The sequence below is a fragment of the Carcharhinus amblyrhynchos genome, chromosome 30 (assembly GCF_965287045.1).
Source record: "Carcharhinus amblyrhynchos chromosome 30, sCarAmb.v2.hapA, whole genome shotgun sequence".
Lineage (NCBI taxonomy): Eukaryota > Metazoa > Chordata > Chondrichthyes > Carcharhiniformes > Carcharhinidae > Carcharhinus > Carcharhinus amblyrhynchos.
The window spans coordinates 20,796,670-20,817,441 of NC_137353.1; the positions used below are offsets into that span (position 1 = coordinate 20,796,670).

Genomic DNA, 20,772 nt, shown 5'->3' on the forward strand with positions numbered 1-20,772 from the left:
ACAACCGTGTAAGTGTTCAATTTAAAATAACTTCAACCTTTTTCTTTTTCCTGAATGTGAGTTACCCTTTACTCTCTTTTTGAATCCTGATCTTCAGTTTTCATCTTTCCTTTTTCTTGTCATGACTATATCCAATCAACCCTTCCCCTCAATCACTCGTTTAGATTTGCTGCTGAGGCTGCAGCCTGTAATGTTGCCTCCCATACCAGTCTCTCAGCCATGCATTTACTTTCCTGATCTGTTTCTCCTTGTGCTGGTTAGCTGTGGCTGAGATAGCATTCCAGCAATTGCCCTCAAGATGCTGCTGTTTGATTTCACTCTGAGCTCCCTTAGCAGGACACTTAGCTTACAATAACCACAATAGCCCACAGTAACTACAAAATTTCTAAATCCACATGATGCATATCTGGATATTTTTGTTTGAGTGCCCCCTCTAGCCCTTCAACCTTAGCTCCCAGTCTGTCCTGTTCTCCTTGTTCTTCCCAATGCGATTGTTACAACTTAGATCATGACAGCTGTTCGTCACCCACCATTCTAGGTTCTCTTCCACTGGTTCAAGATAACTTCTGTCCTAACCTCATAAACTGCAATCTTTCTATTCTGCCCCACTTTTCCTGCCCCTCTTTTCCTCCCCCCCCTCACATGCACACACACTCACACAAACACATGCGCACACACACCCATCCTTCCCTTCTCCACTGCTCCAAGTTCTTTTGTTTAGTATTCTGGCCACACTCTCTGTGGTCCCTCTTTCTCCTATAGGCAGTGATGTTGGTTGGGATGAGTTGCTGCAGTTCGTTCTTCTCTGCTTCAACTGGATTCTCCGCACCCTCCTCTGAAGCTTTCCTCTCTCTTGGTGCCACTGTGTGAGGTGAAATATCCAGATAGTTCAAGCCCTTCCCAACGTGTCGCAATGTCTCCTGCTCATGTTGCAGCTCTAATCCAGAGTGACTCATAGACATTCCTTACAGGTATGGTCATCCGAAACATCCGCAACCTCCCACGTTAAACAGCCCTGACGTACTGTCTGTACTATTATCTCATTCATATATTTAGTTACTGCATAACAGTTATTTATTCTGCTAAGTGGTGAACTTTGATAGCAAATTACAATTAACTAATGGATTTAATTTCAATTCTTTTATTCACTTTGGATATTTAGCTCATTATTGTCTGTCGGTGACATTGGTTTATCGGGAGATGGTGGCATAGTGATAGTGTCATCAGACTAGTAATTCAGTGACCCAGAATAATACTTTGGGGACATGAATTCATATCCTACAATGGCAACTGGTAGACTTGCAGCACGGTGGCACAGTGGCTAGCACTGCTACCTCAGCTTCAGGGACCCAGGTTCAATTTCAGCCTTGGGTCACAATCTGTGTGGAGTCTGCACATTCTCCCCATATCTGCATGGCTTTCCTCCTGGTGCTCTGGATGCCTCCCACAGTCCGAAAGACATGCTGGTTAGGTGCATTGGCCATGCTAAGTTCTCCCCCAATGTACCTGAGCAGGCACCAGAGTGTGGCGACTAGGGGATTTTCACAGTAACTTCATTGCAGTGTTAATGACAGCCTACTTGTGACACTAATAAATAAGTGGAATTTAAATTTAATTCATTATAAAAATCTGGAATTGAAAGTTGGTGGTGTCAGTAATGGTGACTGTGAAACTATCATCGATTGTTGTAAACCTGATGATCTTTAGGGAATGAAATCTTACATATTTATCTGGTCTAATATACGTGATTGCGGACCCACAGTTGACTCTTAACTGCCCATGGAAATGGCCGAGCAAGTTACTCAATTCAAGGTCAATGATGGTTGGAAACATACTGGCCATGCCCACATCACATGAAATAATTTTTCATTTGTTTTATTTGCAGCTGAGAGTGAGGTTTTTAACCCTTACCTCTTATTAACACTTACTTTTTAAATGAGGTGGTCCCTGAATCTATTTAAATATTAGTGTGATTCAGCAAATTAACACTTGGCTGTGACTCCTCAGGCACTGCTACTTTCCTTCCGTGATGTCTCACTTTTAAATTCCTCCCTCTGTTTCAGCTCTCCACTCTTCTTTAAATCCTCACTCTGAGGGTGGAGTTTTCCTGTCTTGCCTGCCACAAAAATGTTTGTGGGTGGAGGGCAGACCATACACAGTGCACAGTGGTTAGCGCTGCTACCTACAACACCAGGGGCCCGGGTTCGATTCCCGGCTTGGGTCACTGTCAGTGTGGAGTTTGCACATTCTCCCCATGTCTGCGTGAGTTTCCTCCGGATGCTCGGGTTTCCTCTGGGTGCTCAGGTTTCCTCCCACGTTCTGAAAGACGTGCTGGTTAGGTGCATTGACCTGAACAGGCACCGAAGTGTGACGACTAGGGGAATTTCGCAGTAACTCAATTGCAGTGTTAATGTAAGCCTTAACTGCGACTAATAAATAAACTTTATACAAAGATCCATTGACCTTGGGCAGGATTTTCTGGTCTTGGGGTAAGCACGACCAGAAAGTCCCGCCTTGAGTCTTTTATTCAGGTGGGTGGAATTGGTTGGGGGGAGGGGTGGGGGTTGTAGTTGTAGAAACATTTCAGTAATGGATTATTGAAACTTTACAATGAGAAAAGCAGATAGCTGATTCACCATATAGTGTTAGCGTCGCTCACAAATCAGTAATTCAGTGCGTTAGGGAAAATCTCATCACTTCAACCGAATGAATGGTCATTAAACCAGCAGCAAGTTCAAAAGAAAAATACTTGAATAATAGAAAGCTGGAATAAAAGCACATTGAAACACAGAGCAGCAAAAGCATTTCAACCTTCAGAACATTGAGCATTATCCTGGCTGTTCCTTTTCAGGTGATGATTGACCTTTGCATTTCCATCATTTTTCTCTTTTATTTGTTAGTATTTTCACCCTTGGGGAAAAATTAATGGCCTATCTCTAGGAACCTTAAGTTTATTGCACAGCAGCAAAACTAAACCATGTTGTATCCCATTTACCAATTGCTATGTGAAGGTCGAGATAGGCATCACTGATTCAGGTTCCTTGCAGACATTGAATGGGGTGACGTTCTTCCAAGTGTTAATATACAGGAACTCAGCATGACTACTCCTGCTCTGTGCTGAAACCACTTTCTTTTCCGAAGGTTATAGTCACATAGCTGTTAATCTGGAATGACAGTAAATTTGATTTTCAGAGCACATTGTGACAGATGATTGTTATAGTTCAGGTGAGAAACTCCACAGTGCTTTATAAAGCCCGCCTGGATCATAAGTTTTGCACCTTGAATTTTTGTTATTACGGAGTTGAGGAGGAACTTCTTCACTCAAAGGGTGGTGAATCTCTGGAATTCTCTGCCCGTTGAAGTGGTGGAGGCTGCCTTGCTAAATATTTTTAAGACGTGGGTTGATGGGTTTTTGATAAGCGAGGGGATTAAGGGTTATGGGGAGAGGGCAGGAATGTGGAACTGAGCCACAACAGATCAGCCATGATCTTATTGAATGGCGGGGCAGGCTCGAAGGGCTAGATGGCCTACTCCTGCTTCTATTTCTTACGTTCTTATGAATTTGGCTAGGATAAACATGATATGTTTCACTTTGGGTATGATTCAAATGACCCACTAGGGAGTTTTTATCAAACAAAGTTTATTTAAGAATATAGTTATCATATGGAAAGAAAATTAGCTATAACTTTTATCAATTACAAAAACAAAACCACCACAATAACGTATAACCCTTAACAAATATATCGAAGGTGTTCCAGTCAAAACCACAACTTCCTTTATTCAACACTTTTCACAGATTTAACCTAGCAAAATCTAATGCTGACACGATACTGGAATAGAGTCCTTTCCCAGAACTCCAGGGAGACTGGTCAAGCCACCAACAGGTAGCATTAGCCACAAGCTTTCGGAGCGCTGCTCCTTCATCAGGTGAGTAGGAGTCGTATTCACAGGGCATATAAAATCACAAACTCAGTTTACAAGATAATGGTTGGAATGCGAGTCTTTTCAGGTAATCAAGTCTTAAAGTTACAGACAATGTGAGTGGAGCGAGATTAAACACTGGTTAAAGAGATTTGTATTGTCTCCAGCCAGGATAGTTAGTGAGATTTTGCAAGACCAGGCAAGTTGTGGGGTTACAGATAGAGTGACATGAACCTAAGATCCTGGTACAGGCCGTCTTCATGTGCACGGGACTTCACCATCAATTTCTGCTCAGCGACTCTGCACTGTGTGTTGTGAAGGCCTTTAACCTGTGCTTAACCCTCTCTCCACTGACATTGTCTGTACCTTTAAGACTTGATTACCTGTGAAGACCTACATTCCAACCATTATCTTGTAAATTGAGTTTGTGTCTTTATATGCCCTGCTTGTGAACACGAGTCCCACCTGATGAAGGAGCAGTGCTCTGAAAGCTAGTGGCTTGTGCTACCAAATAAACCCGTTGGACTTTAACTTGGTGTTGATATTTTGGCCCTGGAGGGAGTGCAGAGGAGGTTTACTAGGCTGATACCGGAGTTGAGGGGATTGAGCTATGAGGAGAGGCTGAATAAACTAGGCTTGTACTCGTTAGAGTTTAGAAGAATGAGGGGAGATCTCATTGAGACGTATAAGATGATGAATGGGATGGATAGGATAGAGGTGGAGAGACTCTTCCCGCTCAAAAAAGACAGTAGGACTAGGGGGCACAGCCTCAAGATAAAGGGGAGGCGGTTTAGAACGGAGTTGAGGAGGAACTTCTTCACTCAAAGGGTGGTGAATCTCTGGAATTCTCTGCCCGTTGAAGTGGTGGAGGCTGCCTCGCTAAATATTTTTAAGAAGCGGGTTGATGGGTTTTTGATAAGAGAAGGGATTAAGGGTTATGGGGAGAGGGCGGGAAAGTGGAACTGAGCCACGACAGATCAGCCATGATCTTATTGAATGGTGGGGCAGGCTCGAAGGGCTAGATGGCCTACTCCTGCTCCTATTTCTTATGTTCTTATGTTCTTATGACTTCTTACTGTGCTTACCCCAGTTCAACGTCGGCATCTCCACATCAAGCCACCAACAGCAGATTTTCTACTCAGGGAAGGCTTTCAGCTAAACAGCAGCATTTCACAAAACCAGGGAGGGAAAGAGAAACACTACTTTCAGTCTGATGTCCACTTCACTTCTCAACTAAAACCTGTAGCTCAGAACTGTAAATGAAAGCGCTCCTGTCACCTGACCTGCAAACATTCTTCCTCCTGACAATGCAGGGTCATAAAACTAATTCCCAAAGTAAAAATAAATAAACCCCATTCAAACCACTGAAGAAGCAATAAAAAAGCCCCTAGTAGACAACCCGGTGCCACAATGAGAGCTACGGAGAACATGATTTTAAACAAAACTCTTAAAGATACACTGACTTCTCATGGTATCATATTTACTTGTTTGTCTTGGAGCTGATAATACGATGACCTTGAAAATGATTTCTTTCTGATAGTTCTCCAGATAACGCTCTGGAGACAGAAAAAGCTCTGCAGATGCAGTAAGAAAGTACAAACAAAGTATTTTGAAATAATTAATAAGGATGGTTTCACTATAGTGGTTTCTACGGAGCTGCTAATTCACTTGGCAGTTAACCAATAAGTAGTTTCATATTTTCAGACATTTTATGCTGATCCAAATGACTTCATTCATATTTGCGCTTGGCTCAAGTGTTGCCATAGTGGAATCTGATTGCAGTGAAGCCCACTTAACACCATGTCAAATGGGAGATCACTTAACAACTAAAAAGCATTGTGGCTCATCTTTTCCATTGTAAATATGAAAAGCAAATAGAACAAGAACAAACAAAACTTAATTCGCCACCAACCAGACAATACTTCCATGATGGGGTGGGGAAGAAGAGATTTCTGCTATGTTGAGATGGTTCAGTAACTTGCTGTTCCAACTATTTTAGCTGAAATATTGAGGGCAGTTACAGCCTTGGAGTCATTTGACTTGTGTTCATTCCTGCCTACCTGCGAACTTTCAGAGCGTACATTGGCCTCCTTCCATCTACGAGAAATGGTGGACAGGCAGCAAACAATCCAATAAGTTGAGTTTTCTTCATTTGTTGCATCTTTGCTGATGCCTGTGAAAGCCAAGCCTTGAGAGGCAGGTTCCACCACAAAATGAAGCTGCTAAGTGCCACTATAGGTGGTTGTTTCAACATTGGCACCTTTTGTGAGCCACTGATCATCGTGGCAGTGCAGACCAGCCCACAGGAGGCATTGCCATTTCCTTCTTTCGTTAGCCAGTGACTCCAGGGTGTGATAGTCGATGATTGCCTTCAGGTTGTGCTTGCAAACACCCTCAAAGCAGAGCTTTGAGCACCCCGCTGACCATCTGACTCCAGCTACCTGTACAGAATGTTCTTGTGTATGCAGCTGTCTGCCATCTTCCAAATGCAGATGAGCAGAATGGATAGAAGAGATACTGAGTCCTCCTTGATTACCCAGCCAATCTACCTGAAACAGAAAATAGCATCATAAGTATATGATGATGTTGCCAAAGCCATCAAGACAATCACAGTGTCATATCCTTCCTTCTGCCCCCACAATCACATTCATTCCTATTCCTGCCAACAGACAGAAATTGAAATCTGCTGCTGCTTCTAAACTGCAAACATTTAGAGGTCAGCAGCTGATACCAGGTACGGGTATCACATTTATCATTAAAGGCACTCTTGTGTGAAGGGAATTTGCAGGAGCAATTGTACTGGAATTGGGAATACCACTATATTTGTCTTACTTAAATGGAGAAAAGAAAGTTACTACTGGGGGGGTTTGTGTCACATCCTTTATTCTCAACTGAGTGCATTGGGCCAAGGAGAGCAGTTTGCTACTAACTTAAGAGTACACATAATGAAGCTGTGCTTCTCCACTCAAGTAGTAATGGATCTGCATCACTTGCTTTGCCCAGAGCAAACAGTGACACTGAGTGTTATAGTAAAGATCAAAGCAATCCTGAATTTATAGCCTCCAGATTCTTCCAAACTGCCACAGTTGAGGTATGAGTGATACCAGTCAATCTGCAGTCCATGTAGATATCAAAGAGGTGACAGCTCTTCTGAAAGGAAATATCATTATCAGTTGCCCCGTGGACATCTATAACAGCAAGACAGGGCTCAGAGACTGCAGGATTCCTCAAAGTCCAGTATGTCATAGATTTCAGACATAATGCTTTGTTGTCTTCATGAATTGCAAGCCATTCCAATCCAGTGCAACCAATCTGTGATCATCTGCAACAGATCCTTTAGAATCTGTTCACTTTCCTGGCAGACATGCTGCCTTTATCCTAGCTGTGTGATGCAACCATTAAACACATCTTTCCCTGCCCACTCCTTTCAACACACCATAGGGACTGTTCTCTCCAAGGCATCCTAGTCAATCCCTCAGCCACCCCTAACAGGCCCGCCCTTCCCTTTCCATGCAAGCTTACGTGCAACACCTGACCTTTCACCTCCGTTTGTGGTGTCCGAGGCCCCAAGTGAAACAACTCTTTTTTTTTTGTACTTCTTTCAGTTTAGGGTACTGTATTTGCTGCTGTACAACACCGGCGAGCGCAAATACAGACTAGCTTTGCAGACCACCCCTTTTCAGTCCACAAGTATGACTCTGAGCGTCTGGCTGCTCTTCATTTTAATTCTCGTCCTGGTTCCTGTGCTGACTGTTATGCCCAGGGCCAGCTGCAGTGTTCCAGTGAAGCTCAACACAAGCTTGAGGAACAGCAGCTCATCTTTCAACCAGACACTGTGCAGCTTTCTGGGCTCAACATCGAGTTTAACAACTTTCGATCATATCCTTTACTTCCACCTTGTTCTCTGTGTTTTTTTTCATTTTACTGGTTTGGTCTCGTCTTGTTCCTTTCTTTATTCCTTTATGTTCACATGGTTTTACCATTCGGACCTCATTTAGAGTCTTTTTGACTGCTGCATCATGCAATCTTTTTGGCTTCCACCCTATCACAGACCTCCTTCTCCAACCACCCCCCGCTTTCCACTAAAAATTCTTACTTTTCTGCCATCTTCAGTTCTGATGAAACGTTATCAAACTGAAACATTTACTGGTTCTCTCTTCACAGATGGTGCCAGACCTGCTGGGGTTTTTCCAGTATTTTTTGTTATTATTTCACATTTTCAGCATTTGCAGTATTTTGCTTTTGCATTGCTGCCTTTATCTTCTGTCATTTTTCCTCAAGACAGCAATTACAAGGTTGGCTTCTTGGCAAAAGAAATCTGTCCATTACAGGCCTGGCTAACAACATCTATACATACACCAGAACATACACACACACATTGAGTTTCATGCTTATAGAAAGACCATTGGCATCCCTAAAACACCGGGATGTGACCTCTGAGCCCCCCATCTTCAGATTGGGGATTCCCTGCCTCAACTTCCCAGGTGGTTGTTTGCAAAGCAATTTCCTGAGAAGTGCAAACTTCCTCTGGGAAATTGCCCTGCACTGGGAACTACCAAAATGCGGTTTAAATGGCAAACTTCATGTGGTTCTGGCTATGTTACAAAGAGTTATCCAGAAAAAAAATTAGAAGAATTTACGCCTCTGTAAAGACACAGACCAGCCCTCTACAAGACTCCCCCACTAACCACCCCCCACAGTATTCCCCATTCCCTGATTCACCATTGCATTCCACCCACCTGGACCAGAAACCTATCACGAGGCCAACCCCCTCCAGGGATTCCACCCCCCAGCATAGTCCTTCCCTGTCGCCCACCCAATCCTGTCAGGGAGTAGGATGATGCCAGGAATTCAACAGACCACAGCTGTTGAAGTTCATTATTCCATCCGCCGATTCTTGTACTCATCCCACATGCAGCTAAAAATCCTGCCCATGAATTCTGTTTCCCTCTGCACAACTGCTGCCCGACCTGTTGAGTATTTCCTGCACTTTCTGCCTGTACTTTCCCAGATGGACTGGTTGGATTGAAGGGCGCATTTCCATGTGATAATTTCTATGCATTTCTATGGCGGCATGCATCAGTTTATTTCAGTAATTTGTTCAGGTCTGGGTAGAGGCTCTCGTGGCCACACAAATAACATAATTATGACAGAATCTAAGTTTTGCCTGTACCTGAATGAATTCATTGCCAGAGTCATACTGAACATGCCGGGATCAGGTGGCGTACCCAGCTGATAGATATGTTAAAGAACTGGAAGTTTTTTGTTCTGTGCTCTGTTCATTTCCAAGGTCACTAATACTAGTGTTATGTTCTAATTTAGTGTAGAATCATCGCTGTACCATTAACTGTAAGAAACACAATTTGTGAAGAAATATCATAAAAAGTGTTTCCTCAAGTTGTGCTTTAAAACGGCTTGGTAGTGAATGAATTTCAGTTCATGTTAAAGATGCAGCGTGAATGCTAATAAAGCAACCTTATATCAGCTCCATTGCAGCAAGAGTTGTGATTACCATTAACACTTGACTGCTCACCAAATCAATAAAATTCCTTATGTTTTATTGAGGCTGTGAAGGTGTAGTTTATCATCACTGATGAAACTGGCAATTTAAAAGATCAAGGGGGCTATTTTTGGCCTGTTGGATGTTTAAGGAGTTTAGATGTTTATGGAGCAGTAAACATATGCACGTACAGTCCAGCTGGGAGCGCTCCATGTTTTGATGTCCGTGGTCTGAGCTTAGTAACAATTTTTTTGTTTGTGGTAAGGAGATTAAAGGTCATTTCTTTTTTTTCCTTTTTACCTCTCCATTCCCACAGCTGGGTTATGGAATCCCTGGCTGATGACCACCCACCACCCAAGTTGCTTAATGTTCAAATCTGGGCAGTGAGCATGAGTAGCTTACATAACTGCGGAGGCTCATCCAGTATCCAACACATGTTCACTTTCATTGAGTCTTTGGACAGTAATTAAAAGCATCAACCCCAGCTAGCATTTCCACCCCATAAACCAAGAAGCAATGGGGAGATGGTGGCGTAGTGATAATGTCATTGAAAGAGTAATCCAGAGGCCCGAGCTGGTGTTCTGGGAACGTCGCCATTGGTGGAATTTAAATTCAGTTAATAAAATCTGGAATTAAACTATCAGTTTTCATGAAAACCTATCAAGGGGAAGAAATCTGCCATCTTTACTGGCTTGGCTTACGTGACTACAAATCCATAGCAATGTTGTTGACTCTTGATTGCCCTCGGGTGGCCTAGCAAACCACTTAGTTCAAGGGCAATGATGGATGGGCAACAAATGCTGGCTTTGCCAGTGATGCCCACAGCCCACGAAAGAATAAATACAAGTTGCTGATGTGAGATGTAAAACTGTATGTGGATCCTGAGAAAGATTGGGGTCGGGCTTGATTCTGATGATCTCTGCTCCTGGCTGAACAGCTTGCTACCCCTCACAGTTCAGTTTTGCAAATGAAGCCACTTGGCTGAACTACTGGAGAGCAACTGATCCCTGAGGAACCCATATTCCAACCAGAGTCAGCACCAAGGAGCCAAGAAACAGCAGGGGGCAGGAAGGAAAATTAGGTAATAAAAGCAGCAAGTAAGTATCACAGACTATATTAGTGCACTGTTAACTACTAATAGTTTGAAATATTCCATAGGGCTTCTGGATATTGCAAGGGATTACTTTTGTATGTTTTTGGCTTCAGTGAAAGCAGTAGTTGGATTTCACTGGTGTTATGATGTTCTGGGATGTTATTCCCCACTATTAGGACTCTGCCACAGATCAAGGCAAGACCTCTGTGCAGCAACAAGATTCTTTGGTTTTTGTTTTCCCCTAAGTTAGATTTACTGAGCCAGAAAATGATTTAATATTGCTCTTTGACATCCTGGACTTGGTATTTCACTCTTTAATTTAGCCTCTTTCTAGTGTACATAATTGTTTGAGCCCTGTACCTGTTTTAGAGCAGTGAGTCAGCCACAATCATTTAGTCAGTGGGACTACATTGATCTGTCTCTAGATAAAGCAAAACCTCACACTGTAAAACTTAAAAAGCCATGTGTTGAGATTTTACATTTTTTTTTAAATTTTCACGCATTGGCCTTGAATTAAAATTTGAAGTAAGCACACACCAGAAACTTTAACCTCCACTTGAACTACACTTTCTCCATTAGTGTGAGCCTGCACTAATAAAGAAACTGCTCTATCACTGAGCCAAATATTGATGCTCTCAGAGTTGCCACTTCAGATGATTGCTTTATACATGCAGTTGTGGTTTCCTTGTACCAAGCAACCCTCTTTTAGTAAGAACAGTGGGGTGGATAATCCTGGTTACAAGCTTCCTGTCCCCACCATCAGCATCAGTGCATTATCAGTTGAGGAAAAGCTTCCTTTTTTTTTGGAGTGTATCCCTGTGGCCTTTCCTTTCATCTGAAAAGAAATATCCTATTTCAGCAAATTGACTGGGAACCAATAAAAGCCAACAAGTTAAAGATGATGGCAAACTTGGTGCAGGGTAGGATACAAACGGCAAAGTTTTGGGTTTACAGAGTTTATTGAGGGTGATCAATGGAAGAAAGCATGTGTTAATCGAGTTTGGAGGTGTTAAAGGCATAAAATGTGGGTTTTAACCAAAGATGGACTGAGGCAGGGCAAAAGTGGGTGATGTGACGGAGCTGGAAATAGACATCAGTCTGTTTAGAGTCTTTATGATGGAGTGGACATTTGATTGGAAGCATTGCTGAGAATTAATAAAATGCCTAAGTTGCAAACAGATTTAGCCTATGTTAGTGGCCGGAAAGAAGGATGGAATCCAGGCTTGAGCTGATGTAGCAGCCAACAATTATGCCACCTAACTGCCAGGCAGTGACCATCTCCAACTAAAAAAGCTTGACCATCTCCTTTGAACTTTTAATGGTAATCACGTGGCTGAGTCCCAGTGATTGGCACTGTTGCCTCACAGCCCTAGGGACCCGGGTTCAATTCCCGGCTTGAGTGATTGTGTTGTTTGCCAGTGTCCGCGTAGGTCCTTCAAATGCTCTGGTTTCCTCCCACACACCTAAGATGTGCAGGTTAGGTTGATTGGCCAAAGTAAATTGCCCCTTAGTGTCAGAAGGACCAGCAGGGTAAATAATTAGCGTTATGGAGATAGGGCCTGGGTGGGATTGTAGTCAGTGCAGACTCGATGGGCCAAATGGCCGCCTTCTGCATTGTAGGTATTCTGTCCTATCTATCTATCCCCATCATCCTCAGATCAGAAGCTTAGTTGAAACAATGGCTGCAAGAACATAGCAGAAGTTGGGCAGGAAGGAAAATTAGGTAATAAAAGCAGCAAGTAAGTATCACAGACTATATTAGTGCACTGTTAACTACTAATAGAATCTCATGCCTTGGTCACTCAAGGATTTTCCTTCATTCTCAGCATTCAATTCAGGAGTGTAACAATTCTTAATACTTGCCTAGATGAGTGCAACTGCAACAGCAATCAGTGCTCAATGACCCATCAAAGACAGAACAGTCCTCCTAAACTGTGTCACTACCACAGAACACAACATCTATTCCTAACCCACCATCTTGTGCTTCGTATAAGATTCACTGCAGTGACTTGTCATGTTTCAATGAAACCAAAAGCAGCAAATATGGGGAATACCATCACCTCCAAGTTGGACATTCAAATCTAACTTGAATATACAACTCTCAGTCCTTCATGGTAACTGGGTCCAAATCATGAAATTCCCTACTCATCGCCATTGTGAAAATATCATTGGCACAAGGACTGCAATGATTCAGAGAGATGGCCCATCACCACCTTCTCAAAGTGAAGAATGCTGAGCAATCAAGGTGACTTAATCAGCATCACTCACATCGCAAGACATTTAAAATTAAGCAAGAAGGCAAATTATCCCAATGATAACTCTCAGGCACGAATAGAATCCCAAAAAAATGTGGACTGCCAGGAGCCACAGATGAAAGGTAGTAGGTTACAAGCAAGCACTGGCTTTGCGTTTGGAACTCAATATGTATAAGTTGCAAAAATCAAATCACAGCCCCAGGTGCAGTTCACTTCAATGAATAAATCATTCTGTGAATCATAAGAACATAAGAAATAGGAGCAGGAGTAGGCCATCCAGCCCTTCGAGCCTGCCCCGCCATTCAATAAGATCATGGCTGATCTGTCGTGGCTCAGTTCCACTTTCCCGCCCTCTCCCCATAACCCTTAATCCCCTCTCTTATCAAGAACCCATCAACCCGCTTCTTAAAAATATTTAGCGAGGCAGCCTCCACCACTTCAACGGGCAGAGAATTCCAGAGATTCACCACCCTTTGAGTGAAGAAGTTCCTCCTCAACTCCGTTCTAAACCGCCTCCCCTTTATCTTGAGGCTGTGCCCCCTAGTCCTACTGTCTTTTTTGAGCGGGAAGAGTCTCTCCACCTCTATCCTATCCATCCCATTCATCATCTTATATGTCTCAATGAGATCTCCCCTCATTCTTCTAAACTCTAACGAGTTCCATGTTCCAAATACTAACCACAATATAAAGCCGAAGCATCACTAAAAGTCTTGAATTTCTGTGTCAAATACTGATTATCAAAGGATGGCTCACCACCCAGTGGAAGCCATGGTGGGTATGGAGTAGGATAGGCAAGTTAGAGGGCCATGTCGTGTGTCTGCAGTTGAGCTTAGCCAAGGTAGTTATCAATAGGACAGATTAGACATGGCGGATTGGATTTGTCGCTCCATCTGCCTGCCTATATTTCATGGCAATGTCTGCACCAGGCTGTCTATGACGTAGGAAGGAACACATGGCGTCTGCCAATATTCATGAAGCTTTCCATGAGTGCTGGGTGCCAGAGGAACTGGAGGATATTGTGGAGGCTGGGGGCAATATTCTGACTTAATTCAATAAGTTTCCTTTGTATAATTTGGGTGCTTATTGTTTTACAATGACACTGATGCAATATATTATCGTCCTCACTGAAAGTTAGAAAGTGTTGAGGATACATTTTATTAAAGCAACAAATTTCCTTGCCAAGTTGCTCCAACTCTCCACTTCTCTTCTCTCCTTTGAGATCTGATTTCCAACCTAACCTAACTCTGTAACCAAGCATGGAGTCATCCAGCCAATTCTATGGCTTCAGGTTAAATTTTGTTCAATTCGGTTCATGAGAAGCACCACAGGATGTTTTCCTGTGTTAAAAGGTTCTATATAAATGATTATTATAATAGTCACCTAACATTCTCACTATTTTTGTTACAGAGTAGGGTGTTATTAAACTCCTGTGAAGAGTTGATTTGATTACCCTCCGAGCTATTCATGGTTTCCAGCTTTTGGCTAAAAATAAATCTATAGTAGGCCCCAACGCACAACTCTTCCATATGTAGTCATCAGCGTTAGTCAGCATTACATCATGCACAGAAATGTAGGCTGTGGAAAATGGCATCAACTCTACTTGCAAATTGTTAGCTGGTTTCTAAAAACTGAACCGCAAAATTGAATCATAATGTTGATGATCCGGTGAAGTAAGAAATTCAATTTGACACTGGTCCAGGATGAAGGGAAAGTTATTTTTCTCTGTAATATTTCCTGTTGCCACAACTCATGCCTGAGCAGTGCAGTATGTAGAAGCTCCTAATTAAATTGCAAAACCATCTCACCATTTGGTGTAGTCATTGTTTCCATTAATCCATCCAAAATGAAACGAAAAACATTCTCAGGCTGCTTCTCTTCCAGTGCCGCCCTTTCTTTCTTCTGTTGCTCCCTTTTCCCTTGTGCCCCTGTTCCAATACTTTCCCTGCCCCATTGATTCTGTGGGCAGGATTTTCCAGGCCCACTCACGGCCAGGATTGTCTGATCCCACCGAAAGTCAGTGGATATTTGGCTGGCTCGCTGGAATCCTGTATCATCTTCTGCCACAGTGGGACTGGAAAATCCTGGCCCTTTATCTCTGTACCAACATGTTTCTTCTCTCCTTCCCAGTGCTGGTGTTCTCCTGTTGGTGGCTCCATTCACACCCTCATTCTCTCAGTATTCTCTATGTTCTCTGTTTTAAATGTGATATATTGGTGGAGTACTTCAGATAATCACTTTCAAAGCAGCATTTGCTCATCTGCAGAATGCAGGTCTGATTTCTGCATGATTTACTTCAGCTGACAGTTGGTTGTTATGGAAAATGAACTTCTACACCATTTTAAAAACTTGATAAGTGACTTAGAAGGTGGGGCAAGGCTGAATTTGGTGCACACGTTGATTATATTGTGCATCAGTCTTCAGGGTTTTAAATCACTCTTTCAGTTGAGCCAGGTAAGCTTGAATCTGCATCCAGGTCACAGTTTCCGTGGGACTGTTTGAGAGGCAGTAATTTTTTTAAAATTCATTCATGGGACACAGGCATCGCTGGCTGACCAGCATTTATTGCCCATCCCTGGTTGCCCTTGGAGGGCAGTTGGGAGTCAACCACATTGCTGTGGCTCTGGGATCACATGTAGGTCAGACCAGGTAAGGATGGCAGATTCCCTTCCCTGAAGGACATTAGTGAACCAGATGGGTTTTTCCAACAGTCTACAATGGTTTCATCTCCATCAGTAGATTCTTAATTCCAGATATTTTTATTGAATTCAGTTTCTACCAGTGGGATTCAAACCCGGGTCACCAGAACACTAGCTGAGTTTCTGGATTAATAGTCTGGTGATAATACCACAATACCAATAATCTAACAATAATACCACTAGGCCATCGGCTCCCCGTACAACTTGGATTTTTGTACAGTAAGATGTCTACCTGGTTTATGCAAATATGGTTGTGAATTCAACATCAATTTCATAGTTTGCTGACAGAGAACCATAGAAATGTTATGGTGCAGAAAGAGGCCATTCAGCCCATCATGCCTGCGCCGATCAAAAAGAGAAAAAAGAAACTAGCACTCAATTTGATCCCACCTTCCGGCCCTGTTTCACAGTCATGCAGGTTCCAGTACTTCAGGTCCAGACCCAAGCACCTTTCAAATGAGTTGAGTGCTGCAGTCACAACCACCAACTTAGGTAATGAGTTCCAGATATCACCACCCTCTGGGTGATAAGGTTTTTACTCATGTCCACCCCAATCCTCCTATCAATCACCTTAAACCTATGCCCCTGGTAACTGACCGTTCAGCTCAGGGAAACAAGTCTTTACTGTCTACCCTATCTAGTTCCCTCGTAATCTGGTACCCCTCAATTAGGTCATCCCTCAACCTCCTCCTCTTTAAGGAAAATAACCTTAGCCTATCCGACCTCTCCTCATAGCTAAAAGAGAAAATGCTGGAAAATCTCAGCAGGTCTAGCAATGTCTGTAAAGAGAGAAAAGAGCTGACGTTTCGAGTCCAGATGACCCTTTGTCAAAACTTTGATAAAGGGTCATCTAGACTCAAAACATCAGCTGTTTTCTGTCCTTACAGATGCTGTAAACTGTGTTTACGCCAGTCCAACGCCGGCATACCCACATCATGACTTACAGATGCTGCCAGACTTGCTGAGATTTTCCAGCATTTTATCTTTTGGTTTCAGATTCCAGCATCTGCAGTAATTTGCTTTTCTCTCCTCATAGCTGCAAATTTTAAGCCCCGGCAACATTCTTGTAAATCTCCTCTGTACTCTCTCCAGAGCGCTTACCTCTTTCCTGTAATGTGACCAGAGCTATACACAAAACTCTAGCTGTGGCTTAACCAGCATTTAATTGAGATAGCATCTTGGAGACTGTTACCATCACAGCAGTAAAGTTACAGTTTAAATGAAGTTGCTGTAAGATGAGGTTGAATGTAAAATGCTAACTGAGCAATCTATTGTAAAATCTGTGCTTACAGATATGCTACACACTGTGAACAGAGCTTTCTGTGTGATCTCTGTTTGCAGCTGTGCTGTGGTATAATTTGCTGTGTACTGCTGCCTGTCACATTGTAAGCATTCAATGGCCTCTGCCTGTTCATTATTTATATTCCACTCTTGCCAGCGTCATCTGGAGGCCTGAGGTAAACTTCTGTGTGTACACTGACAACTATGACCTCTTCTATCTCACTAACCCCAAAATGTTTCCCATTAATTACAGCAACTTTTCCATTTTGACCAGGTGAATGTTTATCTAACTAAATGTCAGCACAGCCATCTTCTTCAGCTTCTTTCTCATTCATGCACACACATTCATAGACTTGTGTACTGACGCTGTGAAGTGGAGGCAGGGTGATGAGTGAAGATAGAGCAAACCCTGAGAACACAGTTGGAAAATCCATCTTTTTTTTATTTAAATCACTGCTTTAAACTGCTGAAGTCACATTCTCCATGGCACGGAGCTTTAGTCATGTGAGCTTACAGCATTTCGCAGGTGGGAAACTCTTGAGCATTGTTAAATTCCGGAGGTTTTCTTTTCCCATGCAGACTGACATTCCTCAGTTGAAGCATTAAATTTGCCGCAATAAATAAATTCCAGTGTTCAAATTGTCTGTACTGGGCAGTTGTCCTGACATGAACTGTGGATACTCGTTCAGCACTAGATCAGAAAGTGCCTTGTGCATCTCCACTGGTATCATTTAACCTCCTTTGCTGTTTCAGCCCCAGTGACTCCTTGACTGAGTGCACCTGAACACTTTGTGCACATGAGAATATTCCAAATGAGCTAAACAAAAGGGGGTAGAAAGAATCAAAAGAACCATAAAGGTTCTTGGTGAAGCACCAGGCACTAAACTGCCATGTACCTCTAGTTGCTGATTGAAGTTATCTATTTTCTTGGACACAGCAAACATGTGATGTATCAGGATATGTCTGAAGAAAGCAGAGATCATTCCAAGCTTCAAATGCTCGAGTTCTACCAGTATCCTGGTAGTTGAAGGCTGACTGCTGTTGTGTTGGCTGATCTTAACCGAGCGAACAATTTGGAAGCCATATTTCAACTCAGCAATCCAAATCACAGGTGGAGGGATTATAATCAACCCAGTAGCAGCTGTTCTGGTGGCGTCTGCTGGAGTGTGAATTTGTGTTAACATTGGGGAATGTCAAGGCCAAGGTCAACTGTCATACGAACATACGAAATAGGAGTATGGGGTCAGCCATTCGGCCCCTCGAGCCTTCTCCGCCATTCAATAAGGTCATGGCTGATCTCTTTGTTTTTCTAATTCCACATTCCCATCTACCCCCGATAATTGACTCCCTTGCCTAACAAGAATGTTAAAAATATTCAGTGACCCCGCTTACACCGCCTACTGAGGCAGAGTTCCAAAGTCACACAACTCTCTGAGAAAAATAAACTTCTCATCTCCATCCTAAAGGGGACAACCCCTAATTTTAAAACAGTGCCCCAAGTTCTGGACCCACTTTATTTATTGCATTATTTATTTATTAGTGTCACCAGTAGGCTTACATTAACACTACAATGAAGTTATTGTGACAATCCCCTAGTCACCACACTGCGGCTGGACTCTGATCAGGTACACTGAGGGAGAATTTAGCATGGCCAATGCATCTTACCAGCAAGTCTTTCGGACTGTGGGAGGAAACCGGAGCACCCAGAGGGAACCCATGCAGACATGGGGAGAAGTTGCAGAGTCCGCACAGACAGTCACCCAAACAGGGAATCGAACCCAGATCCCTGGCGCTGTGAGGCAGCAGTGCTAATCACTGTGCTACAATGCCACCCAGAAGAGGAAACATCCTTTCCACGTCCACCTTGTCGAGACCATTAAGATTTTATAATTAATTCAATTGAGTCTGGACTCAGAAGACTGGCCCTTAAGAGAAATGCTATGGGGCAGGCAGCACCCATGAAATTAAAATCCAGCACAGATCAGGACCTCAGCACTTGACTGTTTATACCTTTAAGTGACAATGTTATTCAGAGACTAAAACCATTGGCTTCAGACAAGCTAACATGGTAGTTAATTAGTCTTATATTTGGACACAACCTCTCCGGGTTGATTTAAGATAAAGCTGAGTGGCAAACGTTTTAAACTAGTGCGACAGCATGCTGTTAAAAAAAAACAACACATTCTGCAAAGTGCGACAGGTGTTGTCTTGAGGGGCAGACTAAACTACTTGGTGAGAATGGCTTTATGATACCTTTTAGCAATCGCCATGATAAATATTTACTGTGAAACGCATTTGGACAACTCAGTGTATGTAAATATCAGTGCCATTCAGCAATTGCCCTGTGGAGCAGAAGACCCCAACTTACTGCGATGCAAGGATACCGACCAAGACTTTCTTTTTTCTTGTTTTTCATCAGATCACAAGCTGGATATCTGTCCCTGTGATCAGTGACAGATGGAAATAAAGTAAAAGGAATAAATATTGACATGTGCGGGCATTGTGGGGCACAGTTACACAGCCCTGCGTGCCCACAGCTTTGGATCCTGATGTGTGCTGGATGTAAGTTCCACCGGATTCTCCCTCAGATGGTACTTTCACCCACTTGGCTGTTCTGTTTAGAATGGTCATAGGTGAGTCCATTCTGGCCGTATTATTGTGTACACGTTCCAGCAAGGATCTCTGGGCAGCTACGAGTTGGAACGCCGAGTTCCCCAACCTGAACCTCTCTTCTGCCCTTATTGTAGCTTCCTTAAATATCCTGAATTAATGTTCTCAGGTTTATAGTTTTCAAATAAAAGCCATGCAGTTGCGCTGTAATAATAAAGATTTGCATATAGTCAGATGCACTCTATACTGCAGGTAATTTGTGTATCTGTTTGGCTCACTGCACAACATTCTTACCTCCTGAGTCAGCAGATGCTGGCTAAATTCTCACTCCAGGACTTGGATTGTGGGCGGCACAGTGACGCAGTGGTTAGCACTGCTGTCTCATAGCACCATGATCCGGGTTCAATTCCAGATTTGGGTGACAGTCAGTCTGTGTGGAGTTTGCACATTCTCCCAGTGTCTGAGTGGGTTTCCTCTGGGTGCTCCTGTATCCCCTCTCAGCCCCAAAGTGTGCAGGTTAAGTGGATTGGCTGTACTAAATTGCCCCATCATGTGCAAAGATGTGTAGGTTAGGGAGATTAGGCATGGTAAATGCACGGGATTACAGGGATAGGGTTGTGTGGTTGGCCTGTGTAAGTGCTCTTTCAGAGAGTTGGTGCAGACTCGATGGACCAAATGACCTCCTTTTGCACTGTAGGGATTCTGTGACTTGAGCACATAACCTTAGGGTGACACTTTGGTGCGGTATTGAGAAAATACTGCATTGTCCGAGGTGCCTGCTCTGGTGGTTGAGGTTTGCAATAAAGATCTGCCAGTGCTATGAAAAGTTGGTCAGGGAGTATGATGGTATTCAGAGCAACATTCTCTATTCCTGCCATGTCAAACCAACGTCAACACTGAGAGATTAACTGGATGTGTTTAATCACTGCTACTTACTGGATCTTGCTGTGCATAAACGACTGGTGCATTTGGTGATGTAACATGTGTATAATATGCATTCTACACTGCATGGCCACATAATCACACATTTACTCGAGAAATAAACAAAGTACTTTCTGCACCTAATAAGGGAAGCTAACTCTGAGTTCAATTAGAAAATAAGCAAAAAGCTGTTGAAATAACTACTTGACTGTGCCTGTTCTTTCATAAATTTATATCACGTTGGGGGTCATACGAACGTGCCCAGGTAATGAAGTTGCAGATTGGGAATGATTTTCTTATAATGTACATGAGGTTTCACCGTGTCCTCTTTTCCTTTTGTTTGTGCAGATTCTGTAGGAATTATTGAAGATGTTGTGTTGCTTGGAGCACCAGTGGAAGGTGGGGCCAAACACTGGAAACCCCTCACTAAAGTGGTCGCGGGGAGAATAATTAACGGCTACTGCAGGTACACACACGTGTGTTCTGCGCTTTGAG

At 43.0% G+C, this 20,772-nt stretch overlaps 1 protein-coding gene across 3 annotated transcripts in view; it reads left to right on the plus strand.

The window, feature by feature from the left end:
• tmco4 (transmembrane and coiled-coil domains 4) overlaps positions 1 to 20,772 on the plus strand; it is a 106,456-nt gene that overhangs the window by 55,771 nt on the left and 29,913 nt on the right. For all 3 annotated transcript variants that reach the window (XM_080214980.1, XM_080214981.1, XM_080214982.1), the window contains exon 12: positions 20,626 to 20,743. In XM_080214980.1, the coding sequence (XP_080071106.1) occupies positions 20,626 to 20,743 (118 nt within the window). The remainder of the gene's footprint in view (positions 1 to 20,625; positions 20,744 to 20,772) is intronic.